Source organism: Camelina sativa, chromosome 1 (genome assembly GCF_030686135.1).
Source record: "Camelina sativa cultivar CO46 ecotype springtype chromosome 1, ASM3068613v1".
Lineage (NCBI taxonomy): Eukaryota > Viridiplantae > Streptophyta > Magnoliopsida > Brassicales > Brassicaceae > Camelina > Camelina sativa.
The window spans coordinates 4,907,707-4,931,327 of NC_141880.1; the positions used below are offsets into that span (position 1 = coordinate 4,907,707).

Below are 23,621 nucleotides of genomic sequence, written 5' to 3' on the forward strand. Positions count from 1 at the left end.
TTAATTGCAATTTCCACATTATTAAATTCTCTCTCTTTCTTTCTTATCAAACAACACACAAAAATAATATTTAGTTTATAAAAGTTTGGAGCTTTTTTTTTTTTTTTTACAGAAGGGAATAAACACTGAAGGTAACTAAGAAACCGAACAAAGCCCCTGCTATGACTTCAACTTCAGTGTGTCCTATTGATTCTTTCAATGGTGGAACAACTTCCTCACTGATCTCGTCTGCTTGTAAAACCTTGTTAGATTTGTTCCCCTTTAAACTCATCACTTCACTTCTACTAGCATTTGCTGTTAGTTTGTTCAACACTTTCGCATGTTTCCCAACTTCTCTCCTCACCCCCTGTGATGGTACCAATCAAATATGAGATATGAGACATTATTAACTCATATCCTATACAAGCAATAACTAAAGCATGAATACTGAGGAGAACCAGCCAAGATCTATAGATACAATAGGTGTACTGAGACTTCAATCCAAAAGCCAGCCAGCCTCAGCATTTCTTTAGAGATCATCCTAGCTACTTGTGTAATGCAAGTTCGAATTTTGGGGAAAAGGGGAACATTACCTGGGCATCATACATGATAAGGCTAGCATAAACCACAGTTAGACCAAAGATGGAATCAGCAAACCCCCTGAAACCACACCATAGGAGATTACATAATGAATATATATTTGGGGGAATTGAGAAAAGAAAGGTTTTCAAGCTAAGCACCTTTCAAAAGCAATTGCAGTTGCTGCAGCCACAACAGACTAATTTCTCAGGAATCAAGTCACAATGTCAGAGATATAAACAAACACGGTTATTAGAGGAAAAGAGAAAGAAAGAGAAGAGCTTACAGATGAATGTGTTGAAGGGAAACCTCCAGCTTGAAAGACACTTCTAAAGTCCAATTTTTTCCCATACAAAACCACAGAAGTGAAGGGCTTTGAAAGCTGCCCAATCGCAGCGGAAGTCCCAGCAGCTATGAGTACCTTCACGCCGGTGAAATCAAAAAAGCCTAAGTGACGAATGACCCTCCCAAGGAATGAAAGAAGAGAAAAAAAGGTGAAACCTTGTTGTGGATGACCTCAGCGATATCTTGGAATCCAACATTGACAACGCAGGAGGTGAGACGAGGTGGCTTCTTTCGGCAGCTTGCAGGGTTGAATCTGGAGTTGGAGAAAGGGAAATAGAGATCACTGGCGGCGTTATGAGACACAAAACAGTGCTTCAACATCTCTGCCTAGTGAAAAGGAAGGAACTTGAGAGTTATTTTGTACGGATGACGATAAGAAAGGGGCAGCGAGATATTGGGAACCAATGGCTCTATTATGTCGACAAGAGTGTTGTCTTACAAACAAAATATGCTTTCACCCTTTTAGTAAAAACTCATGTCTCTTAAACCAAGTCATTTGTTCTTGTTTATAAATCACAATTTGTATTGGTCAAAAATTAAGAATATGAACAAAAAAAACACATAGAACTTTTCAGCTTGTGAAGTTTTTTAGTCTAAAAGTATTCGAAATCTATATATGCCGTATCATCGGTTGGACCAGCAGCACAGGTGACCAGAGGCTCAGGCTTAATTGAGTTACCATGATCACCAACTCCATGGTTCTTGGCCTTCCCTTTAGAGGCAGTGTATGGTCCCAAGTCAACAGGATCAGGAATGTGAGGAGGGGAAGCACTGCGCACCAGAGCCCAATTCACTCCTTCAAAGAAAGGGTGTTGCTTTATCTCTGTGGCTCCCCGCGTGTAAGCAATCCTTCTGTGAGGATCCTTCACTAGAAGTCCACGGATGAGATCACGTGCCGCTGAGCTCACATGCGGGCTATCCGGGAACTTCAGTGGCTGACCCACCACGTTGTGCAGCGTGGCTCTGTTTCCCTGCCCCTTGAACGGGGTGGTCCCATGGAGAAGCTCATAGAGGAAGATCCCAAATGTCCACCAGTCCACAGCACTGCCATGTCCTTCGCCACGTATGATTTCTGGAGCAAGGTACTCGTGTGTGCCCACAAAGGACATTGACCGCACATCTGTTGGCTCTGCCATGAGCTCTGGCATAGAGAGGCCACCAAGGCCAGAGTCGGATTTGGCTTTACGGGTTTTCTTGGAAGGGAGGAGGCGGGGAAGAAAGGCAGATGGATGCATGCAGCCATTGACGGCAAACTCCTCGTTGAGGATAGCACCTCCCCCGCTGCAGACTGAGGAGGACTTAACGAGGGTTGGATTAAAAGTGCAACGGAGGGAAAGGTCGAAGTCAGAGAGCATTATGTGGCCTTCATCTCGAACAAGGATGTTCTCTGGCTTTAAGTCTCTGTACACAATCCCCAGCATGTGTAGATATTCCAAAGCCAATAGCACTTCAGACGCGTAGAACCTGTCAACAAACTCATCAGAGAAGATAATATGTAAGCTCCAACGCCAAATACATTGAATGTTTTTACTAACCTCGCGGCCTCTTCTGTGAAACGCCTGCTGGGCTGCTTCTGTCTGAGAGAATGGAGATTTCCGCCGCTGCAGAACTCCATGACCAGACAGTAGAATTTATCGGTCTCAAAGTAAGAATAGAGTGTCGGTAAGAAAGGATGATCAAGCAGGGATAGGATTTCTCTTTCGGTCTGAGCCCTCAGTAACTTGTTTCTGCTAGCCAAGGAGGCCTTATCCATCACCTTCATCGCAAAAACTGCATTTGTCCCTCGCAGGTCCGCAAGATAAACGCTGCCTATGTCCCCATACCCTAGACGTTTCAGAAGCCTGAAATTGTCAAGACCTATTTGAGGACCTCTTGAAGCGACTGAGTTAATGGCATCCCATCTGACGTCCCCTCCCGTGTGAGGCTTGAAAAGTGTAGCTGATGGACCGACCGAGTTATCACCATAGGTATAGTCGGCATTATTTCTAGGGGCTCTCTTGTTGTCTGGGGACTTGGTCCTAGGGTGGTGATGATTTCTGCCGCTTGGTGATTGTATCTCAGGGGTGGTTAAAGGAACAATCTTCTTGGGATCATAATGAAGATTTTTAAGAGGATTCTTCCGCATAGGTAAGCTATCACCATCGCTCGAATAGGTATTATGCTTTAAATCACCCTCGTTGTTGGCAGCTCTCGTTGCAGTGGGAGGAGGTTCATGAGACTTTGCTGGTTGATGTTTGACAAGAGGATCCATCTTCTTGGGATCTAAATGAGGGTTCCTGGGAACATTGTCTCCTAGTTTAAGTGAAAATGGAGAGAGGTTTGCACGAGGCGACTTAGGTTTTACGTTTGGTTCAATCTCCTTGGAGCCGACATTAGCTGTGTTCTTCTTGGAAGCTAAGTCCATTTTCAGAACGTCTCCAGGTTGATGATGGTTCTTCGGTTATAATAAAGTAGCTCACCTACGAAATCATCAAAGAAAATCACCTTAAAGATGCATTGTTGCTATGTAACATGAAGACAACAACAGCAAAAATGCGTGGGAAACATTAAAATTCCGTTTTACCTGAGATGATCACGCTTCCTTGCTGATACAAAAGACAAGCTGAGGAGAATCAAACCATGTCAAACCGAAGAAACTGCCACCAGAAAGCAAGGAACAACACACATACAAAAAAAAGTAAAAGAGATTGTAATGCGTCAGAGAAACGAGAAAAAAAAGTGAAAATCTTGAAACAGGTTACGAAAAATCAAGAATGCGAACCATGTTTAGAGATAAGAGTATGTATTTCCCATAATGCAAATATCAAACTCTAAAACAAAGACAAAAACAAGTTAAAATGTTCCAAGATTCCAAATCCAGAAATGAAGAAAGAGGGACTTGAAATGTCCTGTCTTTGTAAACGTATAAAAATCCCCTTAATAGTATCTCAACCTGGAAAAGCAGAGAGAGAGAACATTTTCAAAGGAGGAGATACAAGAGGAGATGCAAAAGAGATGGAGAGAGGGAAACTTTCTTAGCCTCTCATCCCTCTTACGCATACATTGCCGTTTATTCCTCTCTCTCTCTCTCTCTCTCTCTCTCTCTCTCTCTCTCTCTCTCTCTCTCTCTCTCTCTCTCTCTCTCTCTCTCTCTCTCTCTCTCTCTCTCTCCCTAATTCCATTTTTTTTTCTTTTTGTCTAAATTAACCATTTTTACCTAATTTGGTTCATCGACAGAAGACATATGTCAACCAAATGCAGCCAGACATTGCTAACAGGAGCTTAGTTACAGTCATAGCTAACCTGGTCTCTCCTCTTCTTCTGACCAACGGAGAAGAAAGTGATGTTTCCAATTGAATTGTTCTCGACGGCGTCCAAGGTAGTGGGTTCGAACCGTTAGCAACGTTTTTTCGAAAATGAAGCATGACTCCGAGATACCAAGTCAAAGGAGTTGCAAAGTATTTGTCTTTCCTCTCCGATTCCATCGCCGACGAATCAAAGCAGCGACCCAGAAACACGGGAGAGACCAACCGGAGAAATTTACAAGGAAACTCGAATTTTGGTTATTTACGATTCATGGGCTTCTTTATTAAAGCCCATTTCAGCTAGATTTATCATAAACCCGTGCAAAATTTAGCCCCATCTTAATCTGCACTATGCTCTTCTTTCTGAGAAAATAGTTTTTTCTTTTATTTTGTGAAAAAAAGAAACAAAATGCATACGTTCTCTTTTCTAATAGATTTGTATGAGCAGAATTTGCATTGCTAGGTGTTTATCTAACAATATAATGAATAAAGGTTGGGGACTAGAGAAGATAATCAAATAACCACAAATTACACAACTAGAATAAGTAGCTTAAGCATATATAGTTCTGTTTGCTTCTTTTAGAGTAAAATTATAATCTTATTATTTAATATCTTCATTTTAAATGCAAAAGTTCTCTTTTTTTCTGAATTCTGTTAGTTGTGTTTGTTCATTTGTTGTACTAGGTTCGGACCCGCACGTACGTGCGGAGTTATTTTTCATAAATTATTAAAAAAACATAATTGTCAAGCTATCAAACCGGTCTAATATGTCTGATTGCAACGTTTATTTTTTTTTTACCCAAAAAAACTCATTCCTCGTAATTTACATGAGTAAATAGTACGTCCGCATATGTTCTGCTTGAATTCTTGTTTTGAAAATTCTCGTCCCGTTTTTTGTCATACATGAATATACCCACGCAAAAATTCTCATAACCTGATTATTATTGAAATAATTTGAACGATTTCCTAAAATATAATAAATCTGTTGTTTCATGTTTTTTTTCTTTCTAATATGTAAATTGGGTCAGTTTAGTGACATCGATATTTGATATGATTTTTTTTTAAACCCTTAAGTGTATTCCCCAATTAATAATATAGATTTCTTTCAATTATTGAATGTAATATTCCATACTTATATTAATGACAATTTCATGAAAATAATATAGTAAAAGAAGGGAAAAAAAGAAAATGGGATATAAAGTATTTTCTATATGAGATACCAGAAGGTATTTTATTATGGAGAATTCTATTAATTTGGATATTTTTAGTTTTTTAAAGTAATATTTGTGCTTGTAATTGATGGAGATATAAAATTATAAATTGTTTCGTGGGGGGGGGGGGGGGGGGAAGACTATAATTGGTCATTAAATCCCTTATATAATTGGTCTTAGTTACAATATTATATCACTGGATTTAATAAATTTTTATTGGTCATTAGATCCCTATATATCTTAGCTATTTGTATAATATTATTACTTGTTTTCCTTTTTATTGAACTGGATTTTTTAAATTTTAAGATTTCTGTAAAATCACTATAACTACATATTTATATATAATGTTTAACTACATAGTTATCCAAATTAAATTATATATCCATGTCATTTCAATTGGTGATCATATGTTCTTTTGGGCAAATATAGTTATTGTTTTTAGCAAAAGAATAAACATTAAGTCAGTTTCAAATGATCTTCGATTCTTTCACTATTAGAGCTTTATAAAATTATTAGAAAGGTAACATTATTTATATTTCTGAAAATCTGATTTTAAATATATATTTTTTTTACATCTCATAATATAGTCATATTATTATATTACAATACATAGTGAAATTAATTTAATTTTGAAAATATATAATTTATCAATTATTGAATAATATTCATCAATTTTAGAATTTATAGGAGCAAAATATTGTGTATATAAATAAATTGAAGAGCAGTGGCAATTGACAAAATATATATATATATATATATATAGTCAGTGGCAGTTTTATGTAATTTTATGGAATACTAATAAATAATAAATGGCTATAGAGCTTTCTCACAATGACAGATCAGATTTTTCTCCAAAATGATTTTCTTTTAATATATAAGGGATATGTCAAACAGATGAATACAAAAAGAAATCAATTATGGGATAAATACAAAAACCAATTATAAGATAGATGATCTGGAAATTAAGCAATGGCGGGGCATATGGATGATGTCATGATAACATTACACACCATCTCTCCTCCTTTCCTTGTACCATACGGTCTATGTCTACACCACTTACTTAACGAAGGTGCAAGTATAAATACGGTCGTTCTTTTTTTGACGTGTGTTTGTACACATACATGTATAATTATAAACCAACAATGCAGTATTATTTAAGTTAGTCTAGCAAATATATATACTAATCAAGTGATTTCATGTCAAAAGAATGGTATTGATGACTCTTTTGTTTTGTCTTCTTCAAGATCTAGCTATAAAAGCTGGTTTTATATAACTCTTATCTATTACTGTATATATGCGGTTACAAAATGATTGACTGCGTAACAACTACTCGCAAACCTGATTCAGCTTGTTTAAGATTAAGTTTGTAATGGCCCATCCGTCCAAATTAAACCACTCTTTTTTCTTCTATACTTTAGTGTGGACCGATCCGTGATTGGCGGACCAAATCATATTGGATACAAACCGCAACGGTTTGGCCCATTGCTACATCGCTAGGGGTGAGTTGTTTGACATACGTGGGGTCCCAACTCCCAACAAATCGTTGGCAACAATGAGGCGTTTGGTGATATCACAGATTGTTACTTGTTTAGTCTTTTAGTTTAACCAACCAATATCATAGTAGAGTACATCCACACCAACGACGACGATATTACTTACCCTCTTCTATGATCCTAATAACAAAAAATGAATATATTTTCTTTATTTTAGAAAGAAAAATTCAATTTGGTTTAAATAGCATATCTGTCTTCATGTTTTCTTTGCCTGGCCTATTCGTATTCACGTTTATCATACAAATGGTTATAAATGACTAGCGCACAAAATAAATATCGTCATGTGGCTACTTGCTTGTAATTATTATGGTATAACTCGTTTTTTTTCTATACTTGCGGCAGAGAATCAATCAACACCGGCCTTTCATGCCTTTATCCTTTTATCATCATCTTCTCGATACAATTACTTGTTCTTCTCACAATAAAATAAAACAGTTTCAAATATTAGCTATATTATGTATTCATTTTAATTTGTTGTCTATACATGTCTGTGCTTGAATATATAATTCACTGAATCGGCAAAAGCCTTGTAACTTGTTGGTGTTACCAACATTTAATTTTATTCAAATCACCGAAAAGACCCGTGATTAAACCAAATAAATAGTCAATACACCTCCCTGTATTATTCAACACTGTCGACTTATTATGACGGATGGAAAAAATATATATATAACGCCGTCATGCAGTAGTCTACGCTACTGAGCTACATAACCTGTCGCTTATCGAACATTATGAATTTGGTAATTTGCTATGTAAATTGATATATTAATGAGTTAAGGAGATAAGGGAAGGAAGTAGCAATGAGGCGTCCATGAAGTCTCCTTAGGGTTGTTATAATATTTTTCATTTGTCGTCACCTTAAGATTGTTTTAATCGTATAACATTATTGTGTGCAAAGTGCAAACTGGCAGTTTGAATTAATCTCCCTTTCATCATCCACTGTCTTTGTCGTTCGTTTCATATTTCTCGAGCAGTTAGGATATTCTACTATATATCTATAGTTTTATTACTTTTAATTAGTTTATAATCTTAAATTAAAAGGTTCGGTGATACTAACTATATATTACACCTAGGAATAAAATAACAAGCCATTTTTTACCAAAAAAAGACAATAACATTTCACTGTTTGTTCAATCTGTATATACACAGTATCAAGCGGTGACACTACCAATATACGATAGTATTTGATTTTAAACTGTTTAGACTTTTTTGAGATGAGGCCAGCGTAGCTTGGATTGGAGTTTAACGCAACACAGTGTGCACGCATCTCTTTCGATTCGGATATACTCCGATAAAAAATACTACACATTATGTCATGTTTTGTGTCTCTCTATCTCCTCCATAATACAGTTTTTTTAGTTTTAAATTTGAACCGACGAATATAAATGAAAAAAAAAAAAACTAAGAAATTCTACAAGAATCCAACGGTGCAAAAGACAGCCAATGAGAATATGACAGCTATACATCTTTACTCTCGCCCCATGGTGACTTTGACTCTCTTTGGCCTCTCCCCGTACAATTCATCCATTACATATATAATATTATACCTAACCCTCTCAATCATATGAAACGTATTTTGTGTTTTTCTTTTTGTTATAAAATAATTTATGATGTAAGAGTTTCATCACCCTTCTTGAATACGTTAGCATACCTTCGGTTTCTTCCTAGTGGTCAGAATTAAGTTAAAAAAAATAACCGACTTCACTTTTTGGAATTTAGATCATGCAAACTCTAATTTTGTTACTGCTTATTAAATGCATTCATCTTATTATTATTTTTTTCTAAAACAAAACTAAGAAGAACATTGTGTAAATGAAACTTTAGTTTCGAATTGTACCAAAAATTATTGGAGGAGGATCCAACATAGTAAACATTAATCGTCAAAAAAATAAGTGAGAAACTCAATAATTTGAGAATAGATCTCACAATATCTGTCATTGTTGACCATTTAGCTACATTTCAAAAGGTTTACTTTTGTTTTCTTGTTGAATGAACTAATTAAAAAGACCACGAAGAAAAAAATGTGAAACTATGTTCTCTAAACATTTACGTGTTGAAAATCTAATAGACTTATAGTAATACTAGTCCATTTTATTCTTTTTGAATAGTATTTAGATTAATAAAACAAATTAAGAAGTGTTTTGGTTTTAATACTGTTCTGTCTAGGCGTTTATGAACAAATCACCATAAAGCTTGTACGTGGGAAATACAAACGTGGACATGTCCCGTTTCGTCTTTAAGTAAACACTAATTTTGTCCTAAATGGTTACTAGTATTTAAAGCCCTTAATTTGGTGAAAGACTTTTAAAAATTGCTAAAGATTATTATGTAATTTTGTTGATTAGTTTTCTAAAATCTTGTAAAACGTTTTATACGATTTTTGTATTTTTATGATATTTTTCATGATTTTATTTTGTGAATAAAATATATAATCAAGAACCAATAATATAATAATTGAATTCATTAACAATTCTAGTTTTTTTATTTTAATTGAATAACACAAAACTCTTAATAACATTATAAAAGTCTGAATTTAATAACCTAGATTTATTAAGATTTTAAATTAACTTTTACAAATCACAAACAAATAACATTAAACTTTAGCAAGAGTTTAATAAAATATTTTTATCTAATAACAACAGATTCTACATAATATTTAAAGTATTTAAAACTCTATTCAAATCACAAACCAATACCCTTCCTTAAATTTATTCACAATACTTGATTTTTTTTGTTTTAATTGAATAACACAAAACTTTTAATGATTTTATAAAAATATGAATCCAATAACTTTGATTTGTTAAAATTTTAAATAACATTTTACAAATCACAGTCTAATACTAATACTTAACTTGATAAAATTTTATCTAATACAGCAAATACTACATAACATTTAAAGTATTTAATACTCTATTCAAATCTAAACGAGTAACTTCCCCTTACACTAACTGATAATTATAAAATAAATAAAATAGGAAGAGAGAGACAGAAGCGTTTCATCAATGTATATAAATACTCTGTTTTGGAAACAGAACCCAAAAGGGGCAAAAACAAGAAGACGAAAAGAAAAAAAAATGCAGAGAAACAAGAAGAGCCTAGTGCTCTCCTGTCTCATCACCACGACGATGCTCCTCCTAATCGCCGCCGTAGATTCCACTAAAGACACGTCGGTGCGGCTCGAATTAGCGCACCGAGAGACTCTCTGGCCAAATCCTCTCAGCCGCATTGAGGACATTACCGGCGCCGACCATAAGCGTCACAGTTTGATATCTCAGAAGCGTATGTACAAAGGAGGAGTTAAAATGCCTCTGGGATCAGGGATTGATTACAGAACGGCGCAGTACTTCACGGAGATAAGGGTCGGTACTCCGGCAAAGAAGTTCAGAGTGGTGGTTGATACAGGGAGCGAGCTCACTTGGGTGAATTGTAGGTACCGTGGGAGAGGCAAAGGTAAAGCTGAGAATCGTAGAGTGTTTAGAGCTGAAGAGTCTAAGAGTTTTAGAACAGTTGGATGCTCTACTCAGACTTGTAAAGTTGATTTGATGAATCTTTTCTCACTTTCTACTTGTCCCACTCCTTCAACTCCTTGCTCCTACGATTACAGGTAACACACTTTTCTCAATTTCGTAATGTTTTTTTTTGCATTATTTAAATACAGAGTCAAATGTGATTAAGTAGGTTTGATTATTGGAATTTGTAGTGATGGTGATGGTGGAATTTACAGACATTTTAATGGAGGAACAAATAGCTGTTTAAGGAATTGTTTGTGTTTGAGACAAGATATTTTAGATACAAAGTTTGGTGGTCAATCAATGAGAGAGGAGAAGGGAAGAGGGACCTCTCTCTCTCTCTCTCTCTCTCTCTCTCTATCTCTATCTCTATCTCACTATCTCTTGTCACTATATCATTGTCTCTTCTCATCACATATGTTTATATTTAGAGAACTCTTGGGGGTGGCATAGATTAGATGCAAGTGTATGTAAGGGAGGGTGAAATTAAATGTGAGTTGAGCTACAATTCAGCACTATACATAAATGTCACTTATTGTGACTTGTGAGTTAGGTTTGACGTTTGTGCATACATAAATTTTCAAACCTCTCTTACGACAGGTTAACCTAATGCAAAAATTGTTAATGATCTGAGTTTCTGCATTTTGTATTTAACATTAAATTGATGGGTTTTGGAATAGATATGCGGAAGGGTCGGCACAAGGTGTATTCGCAAAAGAGACAATCACTGTTGGTCTAACTAGTGGTCGTAAGGCTAGACTCCACGGTCTCCTCATCGGTTGCAGTAGCTCCTTTAGTGGACAGAGCTTTACCGGAGCTGATGGGGTTCTTGGTTTAGCCTATAGTGATTTCTCCTTCACTTCCACAGCCACTAGTCTCTTCGGTGCCAAATTCTCTTACTGCCTCGTTGATCATCTCTCACACAAAAACGTCTCTAATTATCTCATCTTTGGCTCTTCCTCCTCTGCCACCAAAAACGCCCCCGGACGAACCACCCCGCTTGATCTTAGTGTCATTCCACCCTTCTACGCGATCAACGTCATAGGAATCTCCCTCGGAGACGACATGCTCAATATCCCCGCGAAAGTGTGGGACGCAACAGCCGGTGGTGGGACTATCTTGGACTCAGGAACTAGCCTCACGTTATTGTCTGAAGCCGCGTATAAACCGGTGGTTACAGGGCTCGCACGTTACCTTGTTGAGTTGAAAAGAGTCAAACCAGAAGGAGTACCGATTGAGTATTGTTTTAGTTCCAAGGCCGGGTTCAACGAGAGCAAGCTACCGCAACTGACGTTTCATATGAAGGGTGGTGCACGTTTTGAGCCGCATCGTAAAAGCTACCTAGTAGATGCTGCGCCTGGAGTCAAGTGTTTAGGGTTTATGTCGGCGGGAACGCCGGCGACTAATGTGGTTGGGAATATAATGCAGCAGAATTATTTGTGGGAGTTTGATCTTAAGGCCTCAACTTTGTCTTTTGCTCCCTCTTCTTGCACGTAGCTGTCTTGTCCATCTCTCTTGTGTTAATTATACTTTTGATTAATTGGAATATACTACATATTGTTTTGTTAGTGAATGTAATAAAAACATGTTTGTTGTAAAAATTGCAATATTTGGCACTTTTGTTCATCTTGATCTCCTTGTAAATCATTTAGATTAGATTTCATCATCCTTTACAAAACTTGTCATCATTGGGCCTTTAGAAGATAAGGCATACTTATACCGTTAAAAGGGCTGTACCCAGAGCAGATAAAATGGGTTTAATTGTAATAAGATTGGGCTCAGAAGTCCATTCCTGATAAGTTTTACACTCTGACAAGACAAGGCTGTTTCTGACAATAGGAATCTTATGCATCGTTGTATGTATGATCTCATGCGCTCTCTTCACAGAGCATATGTCTCTTTTCATTTTTTCCACTCTGTCACTTATGGAACATTAGTAACGCTTGTAGAGTACTCTGTTTTGTACCAAAAGTAACCCATCCTTGCTTAAAGATCACATCATCTTCAACACACCAAAAATTAAAACCTACTAAAAGGAAAATATAGATTGAATAAACATATAGAGTGAAGAAGGAGCGTTGTTGTTGGAACTTGTGAAATGAATAAAACTATAAAAGAGTGGGAATTGTAGAAAATAAGTTAAATTTGGGGGATGGGGGGAAACACATAGTCACATACCCAATGACCAATCCCATCATGGCATCCACTAAAATGATCCAATCATAATTGGTGACAGAGAAGCATCACATGCTGCATCATCATGACATTTGCTTCTACGAGAATCAATCACTACTTACTCTTCTTTCAATAGTACAAATGTGAATAAAATATCATAGACCATCAAATGATGATAATAATACGTATGGGAACCAAGAAGATGCTCAATTTTTCCATCCGGTCGTTTAGGCGGCCAAAATCATCTGGCAAGTTAAATTTTGGTCTAATATGTTTAAAATTGATTAGTGGAAAGGTTAAATGGCTTTTGGTCTTAGATGTTCAATTAATTATGTTTTAATCCTTTTCACCAGTATCCTGAAAAGTTATATAACATTATGTATACAATTTTACACCAATTAAGCATATATAAGGATACAATTAACAAACTACCGATCGATTTTTGCTTAATGTCAGTTCAATTTGCTAGGCGTTAGACCATTCTTGAACGTCTAATATTGACGTTATAGAACTTTTATACAATAGATAAATCCAATGAAAATCAATTACTATTTCAATTTGTCACACCACACATACATCAAAAAAACCTTATACATGTGATTTTAAAAAACCTCACACAACAGAAAATAATCAAACGAGGCTTATCTTACATAGCCAAATTTTTTTTAAAAAAAAAAAAAAAAAAAACCCGCAATATCTTTTTTCCTACACCTATATTTTGCACTCGAAAGTTAAATAAAAACAACGCTTTCAATTAAACTAAAATTTAAATAATTAGGGATTGTTTGCGAGGATATTGCAAGGATTGTGGCGACAGCAAGTGAGCAAGTGGTCGTTAGTAAGACCAGCGGCTTGCATGAATGAGTGAACCACAGTTGGACCAACAAACCGGAAGCCTCGACGAACCATGTCTTTGCTGATGCTCTCAGACTTCGATGTCTTAACCGGAATTTTGTGTCCAATCTTGTAGTTTGTGGAGATAGGCTTGTGGTTCACAAATCCCCAAAGGTACTTCCCTAGTGACCCGAACGCTTTCTTGATCTCTACGATCTTTGTAGCGTTCTCCACAACACCTCTCACTTTGCTCATCTCTAATTTGTATTCGATGCTTATTGCACTCATCTCTTTCTCGGTGAGTTTGGCAACCGCTTCCGCCTCAAACTCCATAAACGCCTTCCTGTAGTCTTGGCGTTTTCTTAAGGTTGAAGTCCAGTCGGAGCCTACTTGTGCCCCGCTGAGGGTCAGCAGTTCGAACAACATCCTGAAATAAAGAATTAAAGATATTTAATTTACTATTTGACGAGAATTAAATGAAATATCAATTACCCTTTTTACATATATGGAAAGAAGTGTTATGTACGCACTTGTCATCATGAACTGGAACTCCCCATTCTTCATCATGGTAGGCCACGTAAATAGGATCTGAAGATAACCAAAAGAATCTGTTAAAAACTATAATATAAATTAAGATGAACCTATATTAAAGTTAAACCAAAAAAAAAAACTTCAAAAGTACTATAATAATCCTATATGAGTCATGAGCTAATTTAGACATTATTACCAATTGATTTTGAGTAACTGATTTTGAATTGAAACTTATAGTAAAATCAGATGTTGAAGAGAAACACACACAGAAAAAAGTAACAAAGAGATAAATAGGTTTATACCAGAAGTGGGGGTGAGGAAGCTGCACCTCTGAGGATGAGGGTTAGGGTTAGGGTTAAGAAGAGGGACGACTTTAGAAGAAGTAAAATTAATGGTTGATTTGGATCTGCCGTAATGAGCAATCTTTAGTTTCCTTAGGGCTTGTTGTGCCGCCACTTGCTCCCTCCTCACGGCAGCTATACTTCCAGGAGCCTCCGTTATGAGCCAGGAAGAATAGCTCTCTCCTTCCTTAAAACTCTTTGATTTCTTGCGCTCTAAGCTTCCTCTCGTTTTGGCTGCACCATTATTGCTCATCACACTGTCCCTCTTGAGGGACTCAGAGCGGTCCATTAGACGATTGCAATTACTTGGCGGCAACATTCCTCTTTTGGTCAAACTTATTGCCTCCGTATTGCTCATATTCTCTTAATTATATTAATTCTTAAGATATAATGGTGATGGATGATGGAAGCTGTATTAGTAAAGAGGAAGAGAGAGAATGGTTGAGATAACGATCAATGGTGATGAAGTAGAGAAGAGAAGTGATTGTGTACGTATATATAACTGTGAGAGGCAGAGAAAGTTGAAAAGTAGTGATGTGTAAGGGCGATATGTAAACATTCTTAATTACAAAGTGAACATTATTCTAAAACGAAAACCGTGTGGATATTATTGGATTAGTTCAACAAGTAATAACAAAAAAAAGAGAGAGAAGGAATATAGAAAAGAGAAGAGAGGCAGAGCATGTGCAGAGGATTTGATGCAAAGATGCCACCAAATCATCCCATGTGACCTTTTAAGTCTTTCCCTAACTATTTGTGTTTACTTTTCTTTTGGTACTTCGATATTCTTTCTTGTATTATTTTAGGCTGCTTTCCTAATTATCTTCTGATATTTTAAAATTTTCAGTTGTTGTCCCTATATATCTTGTGATATTTTCTTTTATAATTTTTGTCTCACACACACACACATAAAAATCATACTATTTACAAAAGCAGTTTAATTTACAAGAATAATCAATACTTCATTAGTCAACAAATAATTAATTAAACATTAATTAAAGTGTGTTTGTTCAATTGTATGTCACCGGATCGGTTAACTTTCGCGCATCTTTTGCTTTTGTCATACATAATTTTCTCTTCATGCACAATTTTTTTTTTATGGAACGCAATTTTTGGAGAAATTGGGATGAATTTCAAAAAAGGACCAAAACCTAAGTAATCAAAGTGTTTACGATGAAGGAGATAAGGTAAGAGACAGACCATGTGATACCATTTATCCTCTCTATCCATTATCATTACCAATACTGTAATTATAACAAACACTACTTTAATACATATCCTTTATTCTCGATCTACTGTGCCTCGGTGTCGTCTTCGTGTTGCTGCTCAATGATTTAAATATAGATGAGATTATTATGTTTGCGTCATCCGTTTTGTTTCAGTTCAATCAATATTTCTAACGCGCGCGGATCGGAACGTAATAATTGGATTGCCGTTTTGTGATTAATATAACTGACATTTTCAACACCTGTTCATATATTCATGTACAAGTGTTAAGTCCGCAATTTAATCAAAAGAATGTGGCAATGTAACATGTTCCCTCTTTGCCGTTGCTCTTCCCACGAAGTTTCATTAAAAACTAGCATTATTATTTCCGTACCAATAAACGGAAGGAATATCGCCGTATAGTCTCGTCGTCAATCATAGGCGAACGACGCAAGAACTTTATTGATTGAATATATTGGGCCTCTATTGGGCTATCTTAACACCATATTTTTCAACATATTTAGCCCACTTGATGCTGCGCAAGTATAAAACAATGATGCTGAAGCCAAAAAAAGCCCTTACTTACGTGAAAACTAACGAAAGTCTACTCTTTACATTAATGAGGGGAAAAATGATACACTGATTTGGAAAAACTCTCAGCTTTTCAAAACTAGTGAAAAGGAGAAAGGGGCAATTATTCATATACTTATATATACACTTGAGAAAATGAAAAATATAGTGTAATTAAGCTAAAAGGTCCAGCCAAGATCATCCAAGGGGTTGAAATCGATAGACATTGCAGAGGAGAAAATGGTAGCAAAATCAGGATCAAAAGCAGAAGAAGAAGGAGTATTAAACAAAACATCCATGTTGAGATCATCATCATCAACTCCTACTACTGACTTATCACCCGGCAACATCGGAGCTTCGTGGTGGATCGCCATTTCATCAACATTTGACCAGTTAGGAATCATATTCTCATCATCCAAAAGACTTGACATGGTATCGTTGATAGGGATCATGGTTTGAGAAGGGATTAAAGTCCGAACAGGAGATTTAAGTCTGTTTGGTTTAGTGGTCGTGGGAGGATTGATGTTTGTGATTGAAAAAGCAGTGGTTGTTTGATCAAGATCAGTAGGGTTCTTCATGATGGACGTCGTCTTTTTTGACTTGGAAATATTACTATTAGAAGAAGAGGAAGAAGAAGATCTTTTATGTGAAGGCATAAGATTATGCGTAGAAGGGTCTAAGCCTTGAGAAAGAAGTTTCTTCTTAATGCATGAGTTCCAAAAGTTCTTGACTTCATTATCAGTGCGTCCAGGTAAGTGCTTTGCAATCTGAGCCCATTTGTTACCAAGAATTCGATGGACATCGATTATGATTTGCTCTTCCTCTTCGTTAATCGAGCCTCTCTTCAGATCAGGCCTCAGATAGTTTATCCACCTTAATCTACAACTCTTCCCACATCTTTGCAACCCTATTTACACACATATATACATACTGTTAGCAAAAGTATATATAAAAAAAGAACATAGCCACATAGGCTAGTTCACTCATTGCTAATTAGTTTTGAATTTCTCACAAATATATGAACAAAAAATAGTAAAAAGAGTTGGAGATAGAAGATACAAAACCGGCTAGCTTTGGAACGGAACTCCAACTAGGATGCCCATGAGTGGTGATATAACGAAGAAGCTTCTCGTCTTCCTCTGGAGACCAGAGCCCTCTTTTCACCTTGTGTTTCCCACAGCATCGATGTCCCATATCATCTCTTTTCATTTCCCATTTCTCTCTCATCTTCGTTATTTTATATATACAGAGTCTCTTGGTGTTCATTATTTAATTGATTAACCCACATTAGTACTAATTTCTTCCTTGGATAATTAATCTATATGAATAACCAAACTTGTGTTGTTTCTCTTTTTTCTCTGTGTCTTCAAACGGAAGCCTGATTAGAGACAATGGTTGTTCACGTCACTTTCCTTAACAAAATCATCTATGTATCTAGTTAACTTGTGATTTTCGTTATTGCCATACATTTGCATGCTTGCTTCCTGTAATTATCAGTTTAGTTTAATGCAATGGTTTTAATGATCTTCTATAGTATGCTTTAACGGACACTCATTAAATTGTTGTCTACTGGACTTCAAAATACTTCGGAACATTGGTAAGAAAAATAGTACTAGAATAAACACACAAGTTATTGTCATGGGATCATGATATATTACGTTATTTTAGATGAATGACTCGTTGGGTTTCAGACCTTTCACGCTTCTTTGTAAACAATATATAAATACGCATAAATGCTATATAACAAAATAAAGGATCACTTATACGAGCGTTGCCCCTTCACTTCATTAACCTATATAACATGTGTATGGTTAAAATGCAGTACTAGAGTCGTCAACTAGATGATCGTAATTACTTTTATTTTATATTTTGATTAAGTTTTATCCCACTCTTTTACCATGTAAACTTCGACATAGCGTAATTTTTTTTTTTCATTTATATATTACATATGACTCTAGTCTAAACGCAAGCTATAATATTCGGAGACTATGGACAAATCAAGTATTTTCCTTTAAAATTTATATCTATATGATTGCAACATATATAGCAAATCGGAGTACTCGGATCTCAGTCCAGGGCGAACCCAACCCTTTATAGGATTCGAGGAGGTTGTATCGTGGAAACCAATATGAACAAAAACATAAGATAACTAGTCCCAACCGGTTAGTTAATTTGATCGTCATGAGGGGAGACTATATCTTTGCAAGTGAGTTTGGATATTATGGGAATCACAAATAATATTACTACCCCGTACATACGTTTCATTTACTAACACATTAGTTAAAATTAGAGGTAAAGTAGGGATCACGAATGCATAAAAATTCCGACCTAATCTCAACAACTAGAAACTTGAATCATTCCATAAACCTTCCGAATAACATTTTCTGCTTAAGTAAGCCACGTACGCGTCAAGCTTAGTGTAGATATAGTTCTACGACGCAACGTTTATTTGAACCCGTCAAGTTAAACGTAAGAATAAACTAATCAATGGGTGGGGAGAAAGCGGTTAATTAACATAAATAATATAAAGCCGTCGCTGTTAATTACCGTATAATGTAAAAAATCTTTGTCTAGATGAAGCTACAAATATTTTAACTAGACACTTGTTTTGGTTTTCCATTAATATAACGTAGTCCTCTCTTTCAGTCCTTTTTCCTTATTATAAAATATTTGCTTTATTGATAAACCCTAACCATGGGTAAACTGATGGAATAGACCACTAGGTAATCTTTATATATTATCTATAAAAATCTAAAATTATAGAAAAAAGAGGCAATAGTTGGGCCATTCTGGTATTAATTTGACATCATGAAGTCAGAATGATGCGCACAATTCATTTTCTAAATCTTATAATAATTGGGTAATCATGATTCATGAGTTATTGTCCAAGACACGTATGTGATTTAGCAATTGTAGAAGTAGTAGCAAAGAAGCTCTTTTCTGGGTGTTATGTTTCTTGTTTCAATATTTTTTATTTTATTTACGACCAAATGTTTAGTTGAATTTACATTCATCAACGTGGCAAACATTACAATACACTATACAGAGTGGATTTTTTTTTTTTTTTAAACAATTTGATAACGCTTATGGGGAGTTTATATTTTGTCAGCTGGTAATTTTTTTTAATTATGACTCTGATTGGTAACATGATTTATTGAATTTGAGTTGCAGAGAATATTTATTTATATTAAAAAAACAAATCAGCTGTCGTCAAAAAAAAAAAACAAATCAGCTTAACAAGGAGATATACAAAAATTCTTTTAGATATTTACATTGAACTTTTTTATTGTTAGAAAAAAGGTGAGAAGAACGAATAATAACAAAAATCTGGATTTCTGAAAGCTGGTGAAGTGTGAGAGAAAACAAACAACACAATTACTCCATCGTCCAATCTTATTTTAAGTTATGTACCGGTCCTTACAAAGTCTTTTTAAAAACACACATCCATTTTTGAGACCCAAAAGACTTGCATTGACTCATCAACCGACAGACTCCAATCTTATCTTTAAGTTAAGTATGAAGCCTCCAATATACTGATCTTTAATCGTAGGACAATCCGACAATCTCACCACTTCAAAATATAAGAATAGACTTTCTAGTTTTACGCTTTTGGCCCAAATTTGAAATTTCAATTATTGGACACTAGCAAGAATTTATCGGAATGTGGGCAATTGGAAAGTTAACTGACAAACTTTTCACAAAACCATGTAATGGCAAGTATTATTTTTTTGCAGTGATATTTTATTGTAAGGAAATTATGATTTAAGAGATATCTATATTAACATTTTTGAAATACATTTTGTGTTATGCTTTTTTAAGTTTGTTTATTTAAAAAGTTATTTACAACATTAACCTCTAAAAAATTTCCAAAACTAACATTACTCCAGATTTTGTTTCCTAAATATTTTACATTTTATTTCAATTAAAAAAATAACAGCAATCAATATGGAAATAGAAGTTATCATATATTTAACCATACATTATGTTGTGTTTTGAAGATATTCTATATCTGAATCCTTCTTCGTAAACAAAGAAAAAAACAATTTGATTCCCATTTTGTTTTTCAAAATCTGTGAGCTTTGATTCTTAACGTAATAAAAACTTCGATTGAAAATTATTTAAATATTATAATTAACATATATAAACTTAATAAAAAAATTAATCATTATGAATATGTAAAATTAAAAAATTTCTAAAATATTATATAATGTGGTTATATAGTAGATGAGTTATAAAGAGAACATGTTGAAATTAATAATAATTATTAAATTTGTGTTAACACGGGTTAAATCCTCAATTAATTATTTATCAACACTACTATTTAGAATATTTGACATAAAATCAAATTGATTTAACTAAGATTGTATAAAATAATTAAATCATTAGGAAAAATATGACTTAGTCACAGCGTATAATTATTGATTATGTATTTAGATCCCTTATTTTTTGTTATAATAATTAAAAATCAAAATAGAAACTCAAACACTAAACAAAACAAACTAAATATAACAAACAAATTGTCATGACGTGTATTGCGGGTAAAAAAATAATATAAATATTTAGCCATACAACAACTAGAAAATTTAGTTATTCCTCAATTTACAAAACATTCAATATTTAATATATAGATACAACATAAAATATAAATTATAATAGAAATTATATGCCTGCGGTGTACCACGGGTTCAAATCTAGTATAGATTATGACTGGAGTGGTTAACAGGCCAAGTATCGTCGGATGGTGATGATGGCTAGAAAAGTGACTAGTAGAAAGACATACGATTTGATCGGTTATAATTGTGCATGTAGACTTTCTTACAAAAATTTTGACCTTAGAAGTTTTGCATGTAAATAATGTGACTTTAAAAAAACAGAAAATCAAATATCATGAGCTTTAGAACAACAAAACCATCGAAAGAACAAAAACAAATAAGAAGAATTAGGTTTTTGGAGAATTAGGATCGTATTTAGGACTAAAAATGTTTTGAAGTCGATACGGTAAATTAAAAGTGTAAAACCTTTAAATTTTACTTACCACTCGCCCCATAATCTTTAAAGCATTTTGCAATTGAACACATAATAAAACATATAGGCATCATGAGGCAGCCTACTTCACCATATGTTATCAGCACATTTTTATATCAAGCGAATAGGGAAGACTTCATGTTTGGCAGAAGTTATTACGAGTAAATTTGCGCAGTTATACACCAAGTGCGCATCAGAAACTAGAGTAGAAAGAGTCAAATAGCTTAGCTAGATCTATATATGTACTCTCTAACCGAGACAAACCGTACGGCCCTTAGTTATGGAACTCCGAGAATCTTGCAGGGTGAAGCTGGAATTGATGTCAGGGAGCATCAACGTAGAGTCCATGGAGGAAGAGGAAGGAAAATGATCCTCGAACCATGGGATCGGGAGGGCCGAAATATTGGTGCGGTCGAAGAAAAGAGTAGAGTAGTCTTTGGTGAGGCTTGCTTCTTGGGTTTCACATGCTTTCTCCAACATGCTCTCCATGTATTTCCCCTGTGCTTCTATCCTTTGATTCACTTGTCTCTCTAATTCTACTTCTTCCTCTATCCTTCTTTGCACTTCCATTTGCATCCTTCATCACCATCCATATAATTACCATTTGTCTATCATTAGATTTTGAGTACACATATATTCGAATATAATTAGGATTTGGAATTCAAAGCACATACTCGTTCATATTGCGACCAATGATCAGTGGACTAGTCGTAAATACAGCATTTCTTCGAAGATCCAACATGGAAGCTGCATGCATAACTCAATCACAAATTTTTAACCAATATGGTATCATTATTCTCGGTGCACATATATAAATTAAATAAAAGGGTGATAAATTATGACGGACCTCTATTAGTATCCCTAATATTAATGGAGTGATTTTGATTATGCTCCTTGTGAGGCTGCTTCCCAAGTCTGAATTTCTGTAGTTAAAAATACACACATTTTTTAAAATCCTAAACCCCACGAATAGATAGGAAACTAACTAAGAAGAAGAAAAAATGAATGAAGAGGAAACTGAGGAAGAAGAACATGAGGGTAGAGACCTGGAGATGGCTCTTGAGATGATAAAGCGTAAGACCCTTCACACCCATCACTCTCATTATCGTCTTTGGTGTGGCCTCTACTGATATATATATATCACAATTAACATAGCTCTAGCTAGAGTTTATACATATAGAGATACAAATGATGATGATGATGATGATGAAAACGTACTATCAGGGCCTCCAAGGTGGGTGACGGCGTCAACGAAGCGTTCATGAAGCTCTGCCGTCCAGCGAAGGCGAGGCTTAGGGTCAGTGGTGAGGACGAGACCTGATGATGAATCATCTCTCATCTCCTCCCTCGACTGCATCATTTAACTAAGGAATAAAACTGAATTAATGCCGATCGATGATGCTTATTCAACAAGAGAATATTAGTATTTATGAAAGATGAAAAAGGAAGCACACGACGTCTGCCATATTATAAGTATAAATTATGGAGTGACATTGACATAAATAAATTTTAATATAATATAAAAAGGGAGACATATCTATAAAACGCAGTAGGGGTTTAGGCTTTGAAGTTGTAACCCATGCAAGCTTTTTTTGCATCCACACATGTCTAAAATACGAAAACAAATCCAAATTTACATGTCTAAACTCCTTCTATTTCCGATGTATTGACGCGTGTGGCCTTACACACTACAATTACATACGATATGAAATTGCTTTTTTTTTTTGCATTTAAAAATATGCACATGCATGGGAATAACCAAGGAACAAAGGCATCTTATTCGTTTTAGTTAAAATTTGTTTAATTAATCTAGATGAAAAGATTCGTGTGCTTTGTAACTTTGAATAAAGAAGACAAGTGGAACAAAGCTGATGTTTAACTTTTAGCTCATCAATTAAGTTATATGTATGTAAAAGAAAAAAAAAAGAGGAAGGAAAGTAATTGTTTTGTTAGCTTAATTTTCAAGCAGCCTCTTGTCTCCTTTTTTTAGTTTATGGATTCTTCTTCTTATATTCCTCTACACAGAGATGAATATATTCCCCTTCAAATCACACACACCACTCATATATCATATATGACACAACTCAGTTAACTCATGCTCTCAAACTCAACCAAGTCCGTTGAGTATCGGACCAAACCAAACCAATAACAATAATACGCAACTTGTATTTGATCCAGCTAAAGATCAATACGTCGAGGCCCTTTTCAACACAGTTAAAGCCCAATTTATATATTAAAGGCCCAACTAGTTTGAGTATCTTTATGATGTGGTCAAACTAACCTGACATGTGCATATATTTTTGGATTTGTTAGCATTTTAGTATATTTTTGAATTTGAAAAAAGAAGAAAGTGTAAGATAGATGTAGCAAGAGATAGCAAAGTGTGTGAGATATAGTGATTGAGAGAATATCAGGGCATCGAGAGTTATGGAGAAGAAAGACGAGAGAGATGGAAGGAAGAGAGTGGTTATGTGGGTTT

General features: G+C 35.0%; 6 protein-coding genes across 12 annotated transcripts; 1 reads left to right on the plus strand and 5 right to left on the minus strand.

Annotated features, from left to right (window-relative positions):
- Window positions 1-18: 18 nt before the first annotated feature.
- LOC104776896 (uncharacterized) lies at window positions 19-1,351 on the minus strand. 2 transcript variants are annotated; one of them, XM_087497654.1, is made up of 5 exons: window positions 1,060-1,351; window positions 845-979; window positions 720-741; window positions 573-639; window positions 19-346 (listed from the first exon to the last, which is right to left on the minus strand). In XM_087497654.1, the coding sequence occupies exons 1-4, from the start codon at window positions 1,222-1,224 to the stop codon at window positions 611-613; spliced, it is 351 nt and encodes a 116-aa protein (XP_087353780.1). In that variant the 5' UTR covers window positions 1,225-1,351; the 3' UTR covers window positions 19-346; window positions 573-610. The 2 variants fall into 2 exon arrangements, with proteins under 2 accessions (XP_087353780.1, XP_010499364.1); XM_010501062.2 differs by having other exon boundaries at window positions 720-757; window positions 1,060-1,312.
- A 12-nt stretch (window positions 1,352-1,363) lies between these two features.
- Window positions 1,364-4,465, minus strand: LOC104776884 (serine/threonine-protein kinase AGC1-5-like). 3 transcript variants are annotated; one of them, XM_087497432.1, is made up of 5 exons: window positions 3,836-3,927; window positions 3,665-3,713; window positions 3,467-3,539; window positions 2,439-3,362; window positions 1,364-2,367 (listed from the first exon to the last, which is right to left on the minus strand). In XM_087497432.1, exons 4-5 carry the CDS (start codon window positions 3,305-3,307, stop codon window positions 1,497-1,499), a joined length of 1,740 nt encoding a protein of 579 aa, XP_087353558.1. In that variant the 5' UTR covers window positions 3,308-3,362; window positions 3,467-3,539; window positions 3,665-3,713; window positions 3,836-3,927; the 3' UTR covers window positions 1,364-1,496. The 3 variants fall into 3 exon arrangements, with proteins under 3 accessions (XP_087353558.1, XP_010499354.1, XP_010499345.1); XM_010501052.3 differs by lacking the exons at window positions 3,665-3,713; window positions 3,836-3,927 and adding an exon at window positions 4,186-4,465; XM_010501043.3 differs by having other exon boundaries at window positions 3,665-4,205.
- A 5,408-nt stretch (window positions 4,466-9,873) lies between these two features.
- On the plus strand, window positions 9,874-12,061 carry LOC104776905 (aspartic proteinase NANA, chloroplast). Of its 2 annotated transcripts, none has more exons than XM_010501074.3 (2): window positions 9,874-10,555; window positions 11,141-12,061. In XM_010501074.3, the coding sequence occupies exons 1-2, from the start codon at window positions 9,954-9,956 to the stop codon at window positions 11,955-11,957; spliced, it is 1,419 nt and encodes a 472-aa protein (XP_010499376.1). In that variant the 5' UTR covers window positions 9,874-9,953; the 3' UTR covers window positions 11,958-12,061. The 2 variants fall into 2 exon arrangements, with proteins under 2 accessions (XP_010499376.1, XP_087353733.1); XM_087497607.1 differs by having other exon boundaries at window positions 9,939-10,555; window positions 10,652-12,061.
- A 1,104-nt stretch (window positions 12,062-13,165) lies between these two features.
- On the minus strand, window positions 13,166-15,099 carry LOC104776915 (uncharacterized). Its single transcript, XM_010501086.3, has 3 exons — window positions 14,303-15,099; window positions 14,000-14,057; window positions 13,166-13,896 (listed from the first exon to the last, which is right to left on the minus strand). Exons 1-3 carry the CDS (start codon window positions 14,697-14,699, stop codon window positions 13,410-13,412), a joined length of 942 nt encoding a protein of 313 aa, XP_010499388.2. The 5' UTR covers window positions 14,700-15,099; the 3' UTR covers window positions 13,166-13,409.
- Window positions 15,100-16,141: 1,042 nt separating this feature from the next.
- LOC104776921 (uncharacterized) lies at window positions 16,142-17,349 on the minus strand. Its single transcript, XM_010501098.3, has 2 exons — window positions 17,182-17,349; window positions 16,142-17,024 (listed from the first exon to the last, which is right to left on the minus strand). Exons 1-2 carry the CDS (start codon window positions 17,342-17,344, stop codon window positions 16,297-16,299), a joined length of 891 nt encoding a protein of 296 aa, XP_010499400.1. The 5' UTR covers window positions 17,345-17,349; the 3' UTR covers window positions 16,142-16,296.
- Window positions 17,350-21,163: 3,814 nt separating this feature from the next.
- Window positions 21,164-23,117, minus strand: LOC104776930 (myb family transcription factor PHL12-like). Of its 3 annotated transcripts, none has more exons than XM_010501119.3 (5): window positions 22,361-23,117; window positions 22,189-22,265; window positions 21,990-22,065; window positions 21,817-21,889; window positions 21,164-21,719 (listed from the first exon to the last, which is right to left on the minus strand). In XM_010501119.3, exons 1-5 carry the CDS (start codon window positions 22,500-22,502, stop codon window positions 21,392-21,394), a joined length of 696 nt encoding a protein of 231 aa, XP_010499421.2. In that variant the 5' UTR covers window positions 22,503-23,117; the 3' UTR covers window positions 21,164-21,391. The 3 variants fall into 3 exon arrangements, with proteins under 3 accessions (XP_010499421.2, XP_010499411.2, XP_087353896.1); XM_010501109.2 differs by having other exon boundaries at window positions 22,189-22,268; window positions 22,361-22,855; XM_087497770.1 differs by having other exon boundaries at window positions 21,665-21,727; window positions 22,189-22,268; window positions 22,361-22,646.
- Window positions 23,118-23,621: the final 504 nt, after the last annotated feature.

Excerpts from the sequence above, each read along its gene's own strand:
- LOC104776930 (XM_010501109.2), bottom strand. The coding sequence starts at position 22,502 with ATGATGCAGTCGAGGGAGGAGATGAGAGATGATTCATCATCAGGTCTC. Across the intron at positions 22,066-22,188 it reads ATCTCAAGAGCCATCTCCAG|AAATTCAGACTTGGGAAGCA; the intron begins GTCTCTACCCTC and ends TTTTAACTACAG. Across the intron at positions 21,720-21,816 it reads ATTGGTCGCAATATGAACGA|GATGCAAATGGAAGTGCAAA; the intron begins GTATGTGCTTTG and ends ATGGTGATGAAG.
- LOC104776905 (XM_010501074.3), top strand. The coding sequence starts at position 9,954 with ATGTATATAAATACTCTGTTTTGGAAACAGAACCCAAAAGGGGCAAAA. Across the intron at positions 10,556-11,140 it reads CCTTGCTCCTACGATTACAG|ATATGCGGAAGGGTCGGCAC; the intron begins GTAACACACTTT and ends GTTTTGGAATAG.
- LOC104776884 (XM_010501052.3), bottom strand. The coding sequence starts at position 3,307 with ATGGACTTAGCTTCCAAGAAGAACACAGCTAATGTCGGCTCCAAGGAG. Across the intron at positions 2,368-2,438 it reads TTCACAGAAGAGGCCGCGAG|GTTCTACGCGTCTGAAGTGC; the intron begins GTTAGTAAAAAC and ends GTTTGTTGACAG.
- LOC104776921 (XM_010501098.3), bottom strand. The coding sequence starts at position 17,344 with ATGAGAGAGAAATGGGAAATGAAAAGAGATGATATGGGACATCGATGC. Across the intron at positions 17,025-17,181 it reads TTCCGTTCCAAAGCTAGCCG|GGTTGCAAAGATGTGGGAAG; the intron begins GTTTTGTATCTT and ends GTGTGTAAATAG.
- LOC104776896 (XM_010501062.2), bottom strand. The coding sequence starts at position 1,224 with ATGTTGAAGCACTGTTTTGTGTCTCATAACGCCGCCAGTGATCTCTAT. Across the intron at positions 640-719 it reads ACTGCAATTGCTTTTGAAAG|GGGGTTTGCTGATTCCATCT; the intron begins GTGCTTAGCTTG and ends GTGTGGTTTCAG. Across the intron at positions 347-572 it reads TTATCATGTATGATGCCCAG|GGGGTGAGGAGAGAAGTTGG; the intron begins GTAATGTTCCCC and ends GTACCATCACAG.
- LOC104776915 (XM_010501086.3), bottom strand. The coding sequence starts at position 14,699 with ATGAGCAATACGGAGGCAATAAGTTTGACCAAAAGAGGAATGTTGCCG. Across the intron at positions 14,058-14,302 it reads CTTCCTCACCCCCACTTCTG|ATCCTATTTACGTGGCCTAC; the intron begins GTATAAACCTAT and ends GGTTATCTTCAG. Across the intron at positions 13,897-13,999 it reads GTTCCAGTTCATGATGACAA|GATGTTGTTCGAACTGCTGA; the intron begins GTGCGTACATAA and ends TCTTTATTTCAG.